We start from the raw sequence: 15,808 nt of genomic DNA on the forward strand, positions 1-15,808 counted from the left end.
TGGGTGAGGGGGGATAGAGAAGAAATATTTGTCAAAGTTTTCACTGAAAGTGTTTTGGTTTTTTTGAAACCTGGACTATAATAATAATAATAATAATAATAATAATAATAATAATAATAATAATAAATGTTATTTATATTCCGCCCTCCCCAGCCGAAGCTGGGCTCAGAGCGGCTAACAACAATAAAAGTAATACAGTTGACATAAAAAGCAAATTTACCGTCAGTAATTTATTAACTCATCCCCTCTTTTCTCTTTCTGCAGCAGTGTACATGAAGCACTTTCAACGCTTTGCTCAGTAGAATTCCATTTTTATAGAATCATAGAACTGCAGAGTTGGACGGTATCCCAAGGGTCATCTAGTCCAATCCCCTGCAGTGCAGGACTCTGAACTGAAGCATCCATGACAGATGGCCACCCAACTTCTGCTTAAAAACGTCCAATGAAGGAAGTCCATTCCTCTGACAAACAGCTCTTACTGTCAGAAAGTCATTCCGGATGTTTAGTAGGAATCTCCTTCCTTGTAACTTGAAGCCATTTATTTGGGAAAATCCCTCTGGGACAGAAGGAAGTGAGCTTGCACCATCTTCCACATAAGAACCCTTTAGATATTTGAAGAGGGCTATCATATCTATTCTCAGACTCCTCTTTCCCAGATTAAACATACCCAACTCCTTCAACCGCCCCCATCAGGCTTAGTTTGTTGGCTTTAATGAGCCAGTTTATTTCATTTGTTTTTGAAATACCCATAAAGACACACACAATTTGCATGGGGAAAGATATACAGTTAAAAATCAATAGCTCACCAATAGACTTAAAAAGTAGTCCAAATGTATACCGCGTTCAGTGCTCACTGTGTCCCTTTTGTGACCTGGTTATGGGGGTGGGGATCTAACCTTTGGGGTGGTCTGAGGAACATTATACCAAAATAAAATTTCCTTCAAAGTGCTTCTTGATTTAATGCTGAAAGGTTTTCTTGCCAATGAACTAAAGTATGTCTTGAAAAAACATGTCTTGAAAAATTGTGCATTAAAGTACCATAACCAACTTGGTGTAAAATCACTTACAAAGATGGAGAGCATCTAAGGGTGGGGGAATACAGAGGCCAAGCCATTAGCCACCACAAGAGATGTATGCAACTCCCAATAATGCAATGACCACAAATGCAGTTCAAGAATGGTGCTCGTCATTCCAATTTGCCAGCACTTCACACAAGTGTCCATAGAAGAAATTGGACTCAACTTCTCCACAGGTTACTTAGACAAAAAGGTCACATCTCTGAGTAAGTTAGCAGTCTAGCACCACTTATTTGCGATGTTGCTGTGAGATGTTTCTAAAAGCTCCACTATACAGAAACTACATTCTTGTCTTGGATATCTGAGCATTCACAGAATGGGTAATACCATAGGGCACGACCCAATTTACCTCCAGTCCTTTCATATTCTTCACAATGATATTGCGCCAGTCCTGGATTTAGGGCAGTGCAGGCGGTTTTCCTGCACAGCGCGGTGAGTCAAAGGGGCACAAAACTGAGAAGATCCATTTGGGGGCACCAAATTTTGGCCTTGCACAGGGGTGCCATATTACGAAAGATTTCCAAAGTCCGCCCCTGATTTCACTTGGGTGAAGAATGATGAAAACATATGGCTCTCAAGCTTTCCCTTCATCTATGATTAGTGCTTGCTAAACCCGGGCTTTTGTAGCCCTCTGGATACCCAGGTTAATTAGTGATTTAGGATCAAAAATATGCTAGCCACAGCACAAAGCACAGGTAATATTTATTCCCTGCACAGAGGAAGTCACACCTGAAGGACTGATAATGTCTATGGCATCCGTACGAAAGTTAAGAAGAACCTACTAGTTCAGGCCAATAGCTCATTTGGTCCAGCACCATGTTCCCAACCAGATACCTATGGGAAGCTTGAATGTAGGACCTGAGCACTGTTGGGATTCGTAGGATACTGGATAAGTCTGCAGGCTTCAACAGGATGATGCAATACTCTGCTGGGTCAGAGTGACTCAGCAGGAGTGTGATTAGTGTAATTGGCTATCACCTGTTTTAAAAAGGAAAGCCTGTTTAACAGGGGGTGTGGTGGTTGTGCTGTAGTGTGGTGGTGCTGTGGTGGAGAGTATTCGTTTGTAAGTACTCTGTATGGACTGTTTCTTTTGTAAATGCCTGTATATAGCTCACATTAAAATTACTGCACTGAAAAACCTGGAACTCTTAGTGTTTCGCTGAAAACGCCGCGTGGAATACACGACAAGCACAACAGCACTCTCCTCACCTGAGATTTCCAGCAACTGGTATGCAGAGGCATACTGCCTCTGGCAAAGGTAAAGGACCCCTGGACGGTTAAGTCCAGTCAAAGGCGAGAATGGGGTGCAGTGCTCATCTCACTTCAGGCCGAGCAAGCTAAGAGGAAGGCACATTTGGCAAACCCTCACCATGATCAAATCCCTCCTGGAAACCTATGTTCCCCACGGTGGAAGAATGTGTGGATCCAGAATTGGCCTCCACAGTCACGTACGGACTCACTGCTAAGACTGTGTTCATGGAAGACAATCTTACTCAGCTATGACTGATCGCCAAAGAAGAAATGAAAGAAGACAGCCTCTGACAGGGGAATGTGTAACTCTGATCTCGTTCCACCTTCACTACTTACCCATTTGTCTCCTGTTTCAGTTGCAAGTGAAAGTTTGGACCTTAAGAGCCCTAAATGATATTGGATAAAGAACCACCTGCTCTCATATCAGCCTGCCTTGGCCTTAAGATGTGCCTTAGAAGCCTTGCACTCTGGGAGGGAAACTACAGCTCCAAGAATTCTTGTGGGGAGCCATGGACTGTCTGAAGTGGTATCACAGTGCTTTAACTGAATGTGGCCTCTGTCAGGTATATGATGAGGTTCTGTCTCATGCCATCTCCATCACTTTTGGGGACTTGCCAGTGTGGGAAGCAACTGTGTAACTCACCTGAATGGCACAGTTCCTCTCTACAGGCGTTACTTATATTGGTGTGTGAGCCAGCTATGGAGTAAATGCTCCATGTCATTATGGCAACATACTAAAAGCTACTCGATAATATGACATTAATATCCTGCGAAATCCAGTGTGGAGTGCCTTTTGGAAGCTCTGTAACAGAACTCTACTTAACTAATACCACTGCAAGATTCTTCAGGGTTCAGAAGGACCCAAAGTTCTCAAGTCACTTTTCTTAAGGTGCTTTCATACAAGAGCCAGTAAAAGAATAACCCTGCTAGGATTAATCAGATGAGCAAACCAGGTGATGTAATATTAAAAAGGATGCTTTCTCAAGTATCTTTTACAAAGGCTGCAAGGCTGGCTCCAGGGATGCCAGGTGTCAAGCAGAATTCAATATGGGACTTCAGAAATTCCTTTTCAATTCCATGATTTCATGATGGTGGAATGTGAGCGGGTACAACTTCTAGCGTTTTAGCTTTCATTATATACACGCCCCCCCCCCCCGCATGCAGGCATTTCTTTTGGAAACATTGGGTCAGCAGCAGACCTACATTTTGGGGGCCTTGAAGTTTGAATGGTCATGGGGGTCCCTTCGCAGCCCACAATGAGAGCTGGGTAGCCACTGTTATCTTCTTCAGTGGGGTTGTTCCGTGACAGATCAGCATATCTTTACAACATCTGTGCTACTGACCGACAAACTTTGGGATTGTTGAAATGTATACAACAAATAATTAATCAATTTGAGGTATGCCACTCAAAGTGGGTCTATGAGACTCAAAATTTTCAAGCAATGTGTGAACTGAATTTGCTTCTGGGGCTCCTCCTGGATTGGGGGCCATGAAACTTAAACTTCATTAATTCCGTAGTAGATCTGCCCATTCCTGCCAACCTAGCAGTTTGAAAGCACGTCAAAGTGCAAGTAGATAAATAGGTACCACTCCGGCGGGAAGGTAAACGGTGTTTCTGTGCGCTGCTCTGGTTTGCCAGAAGTGGCTTAGTCATGCTGGCCACATGACCCGGAAGCTGTACGCCAGCTCCCTCAGCCAATAAAGTGAGATGAGCGCCGCAACCCCAGAGTCGGTCACGACTGGACCCAATGGTCAGGGGTCCCTTTACCTTTAGATCTGCCCCTGCATATGCACTCACTCCTTGCCCACCTGCGTTGGGGCACTTGGTTGTGCCCCCTCAAAGTTATTTGGTTAATATCTGTTTGATATAGTACGTTCTGGCAGTCATAATGCTCTAGAAGGTAGCAGCATTTGAATTATGTGAACCATGATTACTGATGGGTGATTTAATTAGAGTTCTTACTGGTAAACAAAAATATAATCTCTCTCTCTCTCTCTTATCTGTATAGATTTAGAGTACATTGACAGTGAAATCCTATACAAGTTTACTCAGAAGTAAGCCCCAGTGAGTTCAATGGGACTTATTCACAAGTAAGTGTGTAAAGGATCACAGCCCAAAAAGATAATCTTCATGGGGGGAAACCAAGAAAACCCAAGAAGGATTTCTGGATGTGAAGAAAGTAAAAGTAAATAAAACTGATTGTAAGTTTAAAAAGAACAATCACATGTGACTATATAATTAAGGAGAAACAAACATCAAACTCAAACTCAAATTTATAAAGACTTAGGTTTAATAAAACAGATTAGAATTCAATTCCCCCTTTTTTGTCACAGAGTTTTCATCTGGTTTACATTATTTTTATTTTTCTTGCACAACCTTGGCCGTAACAATTTTCACAAATTCTGAAGTTCAGCCAGTATAAAAACAATGTGCCTTATTAAATAATCTCTGAACTCTTCTACTGTGTTATTGAATCTACTTATTTAAGCAACTGATGCCCTACATAACTTGGTGATGTAATTTTTATAATTTTGTTTTTGTCCTTTCACTATTCCCTAACATACTACGCTCAATTTTGCTACATACAGCGTCTGACTTGGATTCAAATATGCCCTCCTGTTTATGGAAGGAAGTCGATCCCATAAAAGATCATGAGGGAGGTGACTTTGGTTGAGTCCCCATTTCCATTCCTGCACCCTATAAAAGCTGCCCCAGAGAGTTGGGAGCAATGGTTCTGACCTTTCTCCAGTGGGGTAGAACTCCATCCATGGGGGGTTACACTATATTTAAAGGTAAACATTTTCTTAGGGCAATCTTAGGAGACACAAGCAGTGAAATATATAAAAACTACAATCCACTACAACATAGCATAAATGTAACACTCCAAATAAAATATCAGTAATATATTGTTGCTGACATTTTGATGCACATGCAGTAAGTAAAACACACGTCTGCGCTCTTTTGCATGTCCTAGTTTGCCTGTTTATTTTTTTATTTTGTATCCTATCAAACTTCATCCAGTGGTGTGGATGGAAAAATGGAAATGTGTGTTAATATTGCCAAAAGCACACACAGAAAATTTGGATCTGAGCGTTTGTGATATAAGATCCCCATTGGGAAGCAGCCAATGCAGTTTCTTCACTTATTCTGTGTGTGTGTGTGTGTGTGTGTGTGTGTGTGTGTTTTAGATTGTGAGCTCAGACTTTGGGCAGGGCATGCTCATTTTAACTTTGTATTACTTTTGTATAGCATCTAGTGTATTTCAGGAACTTTTATCAAATAACAATAAATTAACAGAACTTACAACGATGCAGTGCTTACATTGTGTTTGAGAAAGTGGTAATGCCTCTTTGAAGATGCATGAAGGTTTTGTAAAAATCCATGTATAGGGTAAATACTGCGGGAGGAATTCATGCTAAGGTGATCATTCCAGGGCTTCTGCTACAACAACAATTGTACTCTGCCCATCTGACTGGGTTGCCCCAGCCACTCTGAGCAGCTGCAGGGACTCATTAGTTGAGGGGAAATATACATACATACAGAAATTAAAATCCAGAAAGGGGAAAAAATGAGGACAGAAATTGCATTCCTCCCACCTTGCTACGCTGTTTCCTGATGCCAGGCAGGACTTTGGATAGACCAGGGGTCAGCATACTTTTTCAGCAGGGGGCCAGTCCACTGTCCCTCAGACCTTGTGGGGGGGCCAGACTATATTTTGAAAAAAAATATGAACGAATTCCTATGCCCCACAAATAACTCCGAGATGCATTTTAAATAAAAGCACACATTCTACTCATGTAAAAACACCAGGCAGGCCCCACAAATAACCCAGAGATGCATTTTAAATTATAGGACACATTCTACTCCTGTAAAAACACACTGATTCCTGGAACGTCCGCGGGGTGGATTTAGAAGGCGATTGGGCCAGATCCGGCCCCCGGGCCTTAGTTTGCCTACCCATGGGATAGACTATATTTTTCTGTGTATAAGACAATGGTTTTTTTGCTAATTTTTTTAAAGTCAAAAATTGAGGGTCGACTTAAACACAGATAGTGAATGCACAGGGGTTCAGGCTCAGGTCCGAGTCTGTGCTCTGGCAGCCTAGGCCTGGGCTTGGGCTCTTGAAATATGGCAACCCTAACCCTTACAAAGTTCAACAACTTTGGCCAACTTCCATCAAAAAAGCTCGTGTGACCTCCTCCCCATCTCCAAAAAAGCTCAAAGTTGTTCTGTTTGATGTTTAAAATATTGATTTCTTAATGCTGGCTTCAAAAAACTAGGGGTCCTCTTATACATGGGGGCATCTTATACATGGAAAAACACGGCAAGTACCTAAAAGAGCCTGCTAGATCAGGCCTAAAACCCACCTAGTCCAGCATCCTAGACTCGCAATGACCAGTCAGATGCCCATGAGATGCCTCAAAGAAGGACTTAAGCTTATCTCAGACCCTCCAATGTCAGAGGTCCCCCAACCCTCTGGTAGGAACGCTTTGTGATTGCTGCAGCCCCCTAACACTTATATGAAGGAAACATAATAAAGTATAATAACCATGACCACGAACGGCTGTTTGCTTTCGTTCTCAATGCCAAACATGGGGGAAAAAAGGATTTCAAATGGACTGCACATTTAAAGTTTTGCCAGCTTTCATATTTTGAAGTTTGGTACTCTGTGTTTTCCTTGCAAAAGCCAATCTAGTTGGTGCTGAAGCAACTTAGTAACACAAAGCAGATTGTCAAGAAACCATTTTGGTATGAATATATTTTCATAAATGCCTATCTATGATCTCAATGTATTGGATGCTAGAAACGAATTCATTGCAGCATTCCCTATTTCGGCCAACAACACCTGAAAACAATTACATGTTGCTGCTTTGGAAAAGAGCTTTGAAAGATGCTTTAGGAACACCAGCCACCTGCAAAACAATCACCAGCACCCGCACTGCACTGACCTTTTTTCTTTTCTTTTTTTTAAAAGCCATAAAATAGATAATGAACATATAACTGAAAATTAACTACTAAGCAGCACGTATTTAATCAATGCCAACGAAGAAGATAACACCCCAACATGTTAAGATGAATTATACTTTCCCACCCTGTTACCTAAAGTTGTTTTCCAGATCAGGGATTGGTCCTGGAAAGTGCTGCATGGCAAACACATCTTGTATTGAGTGCTGGTCCCTCAGACAGGTTCAGTAGGTCAGTTTATGAATGACACTGAAGAGCAGTACAGACTTCATCTTATGTCTCCCAGTGGAGGCTGGTTCATTTGGGCAAATGGGGCATGGCCCCACCAACCTCAGTCTGTTGGTCTCCCTGCCTTCCACCCTACCACCACTGATCACTTCTTATGTTAAGCCAGATGGGGTGTCCTTGTGCAACCATCCTCAGGACCAAAATGAGGGAAAGTGTATTCCCACTGAAAGTCGGGACCTCGGATCCTTGCTGAAAATAGCAGGGGGTCAGAATAACTCACTCTGCGCCTTCTTCCCCAAATCCCTAAAACTGGCCCAGACATATCCTTAGCAGCAGAGGGAAGTGCATAGACACAAGGCCTGGGAACACAGAGGAGAGGCCATTGGAATCGACTGAGTGGAAAGTGTCTACAGCTAACTTTCTGCTTGGTGAACCCAACAAGATGCCTGGTGGTTGACTCAGGGTCCTCTCACCGTCCAGTTTCCTGGGGGAAAATTACCGTATTTTTCGCTCTATAAGACGCACCAGACCACAAGACGCACCTAGTTTTTGGAGGAGGAAAACAAGAAAAAAATATATGCTGAATCTCAGAAGCCAGAACAGCAAGAGGGATCACTGTGCAGTGAAAGCAGCAACCCCTCTTGCTGTTCTGGCTTCTGGGATAGCTGCGCAGCCTGCATTCGCTCCATAAGGCGCACACACATTTCCCCTTACTTTTTAGGAGGGAAAAAGTGAGTCTTATAGAGCAAAAAATACGGTATTTTGGCAGCAAAAGAGGCCTGTTCCTTTGCCACCATAGCAAGGGAGAGCGCAAATGGCAGTGTGGCGGGCAGTGAGATCAAAATTCTACCCTCTCTCCTCCCCATTTGGATTTGGGTCCAAAAGGCCAAGCCAAAGTATGGAAACATGGAGAACAAGTGGTAAACAAACACAATGTGTGACACTGCACAACATCATTGCTTATCACAGAGCCTGTCCACTAAGGCCTTAGATTGTGTTTTCCCAGCTTTGTGGAACATGAGCTGACCTGAGACAGATTTAGGTCTGATCTTAAACCAGGAGGTTTGAATACAGCAAAATATACAGTAAAGTGATTTTAACACAGCAAGATATACAGCAAAGATAGAGTAAGACTGTTTAAAATAAATGCCTTTAATCCTATTAAATATGTCATGATCTGATTAGCAGAAAGGGTCCGTGGGTCAGAATAGGTCTGTGATACTCATTATACCTTGTTTTTCCATATTTCTCACAGCCAACCTCAGAATGAAAGCGAAGCCTCCTCAGGGAAGGGAAGGCTCAGAAGTTGGCAAATCGCTAACTCCAAACTCTCTCCGTTTATTTTTAACATTGGATGAAATGTTTCCCTTGTGCCCAAAGACTTAATATTTCGGTTGAATTTGGAGCAGTGCATGCTAGAAAAGGTGATCAAATAATGAACCTCATTTTGTTTTTGCTCAACTTGTCCAGAACTTGAGCTCTTTTGTTTGGAACTTAGGCAGCTGTGCTGGCTGACACAGTTGGTAGATTATGCCGATTGGGCCTCTGAATCCTAGCCAAGATCTCATTATGCGAAGAGCAGCAAGTGCGTAATCATTCCTCTGAGGCTGGAAGAGAACTGTTGACTAGGTCCCTTCTGCTGCATTTCTTGCTTATATCTGAGGATGCAGCGCAGTGACCGAAAAACACAGCAACGTAATCAATGGCACTTGCCTCAGCTACAGAAAGAGGGGTGGCGTAAGGCCCACAGGTCACTAGCAGAGCAACTGTTTTGAATGCAGGAGATCCCAGGTTAAATTCCCAGCACCTCCTGGTAGGGCTGGGAATGTCCCCTGTTTGAAATCCTGGACAGCCACTGACAGCCAGACGATACTCACCTTGGTGGGATACCAGTCTGACTTGGTAAAAGGCCACTTCCCGTGTTCCCATGAACTTGCGTTAACACACAGCCTCTGGGACAACTGTTTAGAAGGCAGCTCTCGAAGTGTGCAAGTCTGCCCTTATCAAGGCAAACACTGGTTTCACATCTTCTATAACAGGGGTGTGCTTTTTGGACTCCAACTCCCATCAACCCTATTCAGGTTGGCCAATGGTTAGGGATGATTGGGACCCACTGATTATTTGTGTGTGAACACTGGGAATACTGTCAGGAAAAAGCAGCAATGTGAAAGCCAGCTGCAGGTGTCTGGAATGCAAAACAGGATGTTGATGTCTGGGACTGTACTATTGGAACAAAGGGGCAGTCTATTCATTGTACTGAGCACCGGATGTTAGCTCAGAGTGTCATCTGACCTGTACTGGAAGTACAGGGGTGGAGTTTCTTACACTACTGTAGGAGTCTGGAGAGTGCAGACACGTTTCTCTGTGCTGCTGGAATGACAGGAATAAAGACATGTAAATAGATTTCTGTCTGTCTCTTTACCCCTCCCTGAGGGAAGCAGGGAGGAGGGGGAGAGGTGTGTCCCTCTCACGCTGAGTGGGATCGCCGATTGGTGACCTTGCCTGTATCCTGCCGGAAGACGCAGACGGGGAGGTCAACAAGGATCTCAAGCCGAATGCCTGGAGTGTGGGCCAGTTACCTCTGACTGCAGCTGAGAACCTGACAAATACATGTAAGGGGTCAAGCCCCTCTTTTGGGGGGCGGGATATAAAACACTACAGGTAGGGCTTACCTGATTACAACGCTATCTGACCAAAAGCTTGGTGAAAAGAAAAGTCTTAACGGAGCATCAAAAAGACAACAGAGGGATGCGCTGTGGAAAGGTGGATGATTGGGTAGCCTCTGTTCTTGTTTTTATTATGTGCTTTTTATATTGTGCTTTTATGTTGTGAACAGCTGAGATCTATGGGTATAGGGCGGTATATGCATTTTAATAATAACAACAACAACAACTACAACAACAACAACAACCACCAGGCTTCTTGAGGCAAGCAGTTATACAAAGCAGGGTCAAAACCAAAAAGGCTATATTCTGTACCATATTCCAGCTAAACCAACTTTCAGTGTCAGTAGGGCACAAAGTACAGCCTCAGATTAGAACAGGCAGGCTGGCTCATGAGTTTGGCACTATCATCACTAGCGAAATGTCAGGGACTGTTGGGAAGCTGACGAGTGCGCAGCAGGGGAAGGAGGGATGAAGTCTGACATGGGAGACGAGACCAGTGATTTGTGTGGAACTGTACCAGCCAGGAGGCAAGAATTGTAGGCAGGGGAAGCGTCAAAGATGGAGGGTGGAGCACAGGATGAGTTGGAATAAGAGGAAAAGAGGCAAGTCAGGCAAGTGAAGGGCCAGGTGCTTCCCCATCTTCTCCTGCACTACTGTCTCCCAGAACCAGGAGGGGATTGAAAAGGGATGAGCAGAGGAAACTCCTATGCCGGGCATAGCCTCTGCTTGCATGGGCGAAGCTCGTTGGAGGAAGTACATAAACTGCTGGAGCAGAAGCGGTCCCCTGGTGCAGCAACTGCTCCATTGAGTGCAGACCAGGGAATAGATTGTTGCGCAAGAGTATCCAGAGCTGTAGAAGCGATTGTTGAGTGTTATCTTTGACAATCAAGAGTTAACTATCTGCTGTGCTTGTTCCTTTGGCTGTGAAGTGCCCTTGGCACAAAAGACACATTATGTGAAACAACCATCAGAGGATGCTTAGAGTACCATTAAATAACAATGCTATAATTTCAAGGTATCTCTCCTTGCTCTTACTCACAGTAGGCTTGGACCGCTCTGCACACCCAAAAAAGCATCTTCATCAATAACTCTCAGATATTTGTTCTTATTCAGATACCTGCAAGGGGAAAGATAGCACCAATAATTAGCTGATAGCTTATATTTTAACAGAGTTAATTGTATGGGAATAGTAAAAAGTAAGAAAGTCAGACTGGGAAGCTAGGTCAGTTTTTGCTGAATATCAGGCCCACTTTCTTCATCAAGGGGCTCCTACCAGAACATCCACTGAAGCCTATGGACAGGATTTCCCTAAGGAGCCTCACCAGCAGCTACCCCACTTTGCCCCCCAAAATTGGTTGTGGTGTGCGTGTCAGGATAACTCCCAGAACAGTGGTCAGAAGGAGGGGAGGGGAGATTGTTCCATCCAGCAAGCTAAAATTCTGATACAGACAGAATGTTCATTTCCCTTCCTCCCAAAGCAGCCCAGGGTGGCAAACAAGTGTTAAAACAATAAAAACCTTATTAAAAAAAAATTCCAGAAAATATTCAGACTAGAAAAATCATATTGAAAGAGCAATGTCTTCAATAGGCGTTGATTCTAATATTCAAGGAACCAGTGACCTGAGCTATCTCAAGAAACAGCAACCCAGGGAAGCAAGCAAAGCATCCAGATGCCCCAGTCCTCCCAGTGCTGCAGAAATAAAAGGAATGTATAATCTCCAGCAATATTGAATGTCTAATCTGTCAGTCAAGGTGAGAAACTTGTGGCTCTCTTTTTGATATGTAGAAATGGCATGGCAATGGACACCAGTGAACAGGATTATGAGATCCCTGATCAACCATAAAAATTAGTTCCACTTGTATTGAGCGCTTAGGAAAACTGCATATAATATAATAACGTGCATCATAATGTGTGTACAATGTGCAAGAAATGTTCGCATTTTTAGTAGAACGGCAGGGGCGTGGGTGCTTCTTATCGTGATTAAGGAAAGAGATGAGAATTGGGGGGGGGAGGAGTCAATGTAGATAAGGGCAACAATATGTTAAGAAAATCTGGACTCTATCTGGAAGCACCCAAAGTTCTTCATATATAAAGTTGCAGCGGCATTGCTTTTTTCTGTGGCTTTATGGATTTTAAAATTTCCAACAATACAAAAACTGGAGTGTGCCTGAAGTTACTAAGCACCTTAGAAAGATTAAATGTGGTGCTGGTTTTTTTTAAAACACACACACAAGCAAACGAACAAACAGCCCTTGCAAATTAAAAACATTAAACAAAAAACATTAGACAACTGACATATGGATGGGAAGTTTGGTGTGCTAGAATGAAGTATGGGAAGACTCTTCTGCCTTGAATACTAAAAATCAATGGAAGATGAATAATTGTTGTTGTTGTTTTTACAAGTCTTTTCTCTGATATTTAGGACTTGGTTGGAAAATTGAAACCTAGCTATCTGGTTGTACCAAGAAGGCAACACAGACTTTCAAACCAACGACATGTTCATAACAATGCCTTAGCAAGGAGGGGCTGCAATGACAGCTGCCAACTTCAACATCTAAGAGCCAGAATGTAGGATTTCCTGATGTTAATGGGTTTCAGTTGCTTAAATCTTTTCTTTTAATAGTATCCAAAAGGATTTTTCTTGCTAACTCATTTTATTGTTATGTTTTTGTTGGTACAACATCTAGAGAACTTATTTTAATAAATGTTAAAGGTGATTAATAAAGAAAGTAAGACAAAATATGCTAAAAGGCATACAGACGTTTAAGGGACTGTCTAGTTTGGCCCTTGTTTGTGCTGCCTGTGGGGGGAGTTCACCTTTCTATTTACAGCAGGGAGGGACATTTATGAGTAAAGATTTGGAAGATGGTCTGCGCAGACAGTCTTATGTCTGTGCAAGCAAGCATATGTTCATGTGCGCACAAGCTTGGCCTCTTTTGTCTAGTTACCTATAGCACAAGCAACACATAAGGAGGTACAAAAATAAATCGGGGGGTGGGAAAGATCTGAATGGTAGACAGAATATCCTGTCTATCTGCCTTTCTAAATCTTACACATATTCTGAAAAGGCTCTGACCTTGTTTCGTTTCTTTGATCCGAGGAATTTATTAATGTTATTATTCTACGGGGATTGACTGGCTTAAAAAAGCCTTCTATGATAAAAGCCTTTTTCTATGAGGGTTAGAAGTTCAAACTGAATTGGTTTTGGAGAAGCATTGTTACTTAGGAGCTGCCCACATCTTTCACAATGGTTTTGTTGGCAGACCACCTCTGCTTTACAAAGGTGACATGAAGGCTGGCAACATCAACCCTGCGGTGCAGGAATCCCCTACGGATAACCACAGTGCCTGGAGACAAACAGACAGACAGGTTGTGTATCCACAGTTGTGTATCCCCAGCAGTGACCAGAGGAAGAATGACCACTGAGAGGAGTGCAGAGAAAAGCAACACCATGGTGCTTCTGCATCAGCACAACCAGATGCCTTCATCTGCCCCATCTGCAACAAAACATATCTACAGCCACAGCAGGCTCTGCAACCCTCCAAGAGTTTGGTTTCATCCCCAAAGGCTCATTCCTCCACCGTCTCCCGAGACAGATGGATGCCAGCCAACCAACCCCGCCTAACTCCATGCCAGAAAGAACATTCTGTTATTCTTTTCTCAACACCTTTTTCTTCAGTGATATATGTAAATGGTGACCGGGCATCACTGGGGTCATATCAGTGCTCAAAATGGCCAAAAAGAGCTTGGTGTCCATGTCAACTATTTATTTGATGTAGCTGTTCAGATATTTTGAATTTCCTTATAAAGCTGACTCGAGGCATTTTGAGGTCTGGGATAAAGGACAAGATGGTGCCCCCTTCCAATCCCATTTACAGAAGCCAACTACCGTATACTGCCAGTTGAACCTTCATGGGGCAGCATACTACAAAATTATTTAAGGCTGCAATATAGCTTAGGAGGCGGTACAGGGCAAATCATGGGGCACATACAGCTCTATCCTTGAACCACCTCTCCATTAATCCCTGCCTGCCTCTCCAGCAATCTCTATCTGGGCCATCAAGCTACACAAAACCAATAACCTAATGACCAATGCCGCTCCCCGAAAAAACCCCCAGACACTTGTGGCTCTGTGGTCATATCCACAAGTATTGAAATGCAATTTCTCTCTGCTCCTTTTCTGGAGCTCCACAAGTGGTCCTTCTGAACCTGGAACTATGTTCAATATGTTTTGTTTGGAATGCAACAAGTCCATCTTTCTTCTCCTGTTTCTTATCTGGAAGGGCATAAAACGATAGCAGGCGCCCATCAGGTTGCTGTAGCATGAGTCAAAATAACAGGGCCATCCAAAATTGGCATTCCAGCCTCTCTCAGGTAGGAGCCAATGATCAGATGCTGAAAATCCAAGCCTTGAGACAGCCTGAAACTTGGTCAGTTGTCTTAGACCGGAGCTGGGACACTGTGCCAAAACGAAAGCAGAGCTGGGCTAGACCAAAGAAGCATCAGAATTTTTCCTAATTCTTGCTGTGCGAGAAGACAAGTCGAAGCCAGAGCAGAGTGCAGACCAAACAAGAATGAAACACAGTTTAAGACTATTATGCAATGGCAGAATGGAACAGGGGGAAAGGCAGAAAACTTTTTGCTAAGGCAACATTCCCGTATGTAATATATGAACATTTGGCTGGAGAGGAGGACCAGATTGGCAAAATCTCTTTTAGGAGAGGGAGGCGCAAGGAATTTAGGAGCACAGTGCATGTATATTCAGTAGAGGCATTTGTCTATAGGTACTATACATTTCAAACACATTCCCCCCTTCCCCAACAATCCTAGGAACTATAGTTTGTTAAGAGTGCTGGGAATTGCGCCTCAATAAAGGTAAGCTACAGTTCCCAGAATGTGGGGTGGGAGATATGCTTTAAATATATATGTGCTTTGATAACGATTTGTTGGGTCTCTGGACCGTAATAAAGATTGTTGTTGTTGTTAAATATATATGCAGCCAAACAGATGAATGGGGAAAGCTTTCAGACTGGTTTGTCAATGGAAAAGTCCAAGTCACATACCTGTGTCTCACTTACACCCCAAGCTATACCTAATTTTGAGTCCTCTGCTCTTTAGCTTCCTTCTTTCCACTTCACTTTAAAAGCACTTTGTGTAAGCAACAACCAAACCAACCAAGCTGCTAGAATTACACTTTCAAAAATAAATTTCGCTGTCAGGGCATGTCTTCATTATTTTAGAATCCATTACTAAAATGCTAAAGCAGTTTGTTTTAGTTGCGAGTCCCTGAGCCAAGGAAGCTAATCAGGATTCATGCTGGAATTACCTAGCGTTACCATATTTTTAAACATTTCTAGCACATCAAGAGACACCAAAAAAAGAACTTGAAAAGCATGCCTTGTGGCTTTTGGCTAGAAGCAACACTTGCTCTCTCCCCACAAAAACCCACCCTCCCCCCCAAAAAAAATTATATTAGTACTGTCATTCATATGTTTGACTGAAGCTAAGGAGCATCAAGTGCCAGTGAAGTTTATTATTTCTGAAAGGAAAGATGGGGGGTAATCCTGTACGGTCATTTTAGATTACAACGTATGTGAATTGTCTCCTTTTCCAGGCAGTT

At 43.0% G+C, this 15,808-nt stretch overlaps 1 protein-coding gene across 1 annotated transcript in view; it reads right to left on the minus strand.

Annotated features, from left to right (window-relative positions):
• The window catches only part of TSHR (thyroid stimulating hormone receptor), a 58,236-nt gene that overhangs the window by 11,219 nt on the left and 31,209 nt on the right, over positions 1-15,808 (minus strand). The window contains exon 9 of the mRNA XM_082234584.1: positions 11,227-11,304. Coding sequence (XP_082090710.1) covers positions 11,227-11,304 — 78 coding nt within the window. The remainder of the gene's footprint in view (positions 1-11,226; positions 11,305-15,808) is intronic.

This window comes from Podarcis vaucheri (assembly GCF_965113315.1).
Source record: "Podarcis vaucheri genome assembly, chromosome: 1".
NCBI classification, from domain to species: domain Eukaryota; kingdom Metazoa; phylum Chordata; class Lepidosauria; order Squamata; family Lacertidae; genus Podarcis; species Podarcis vaucheri.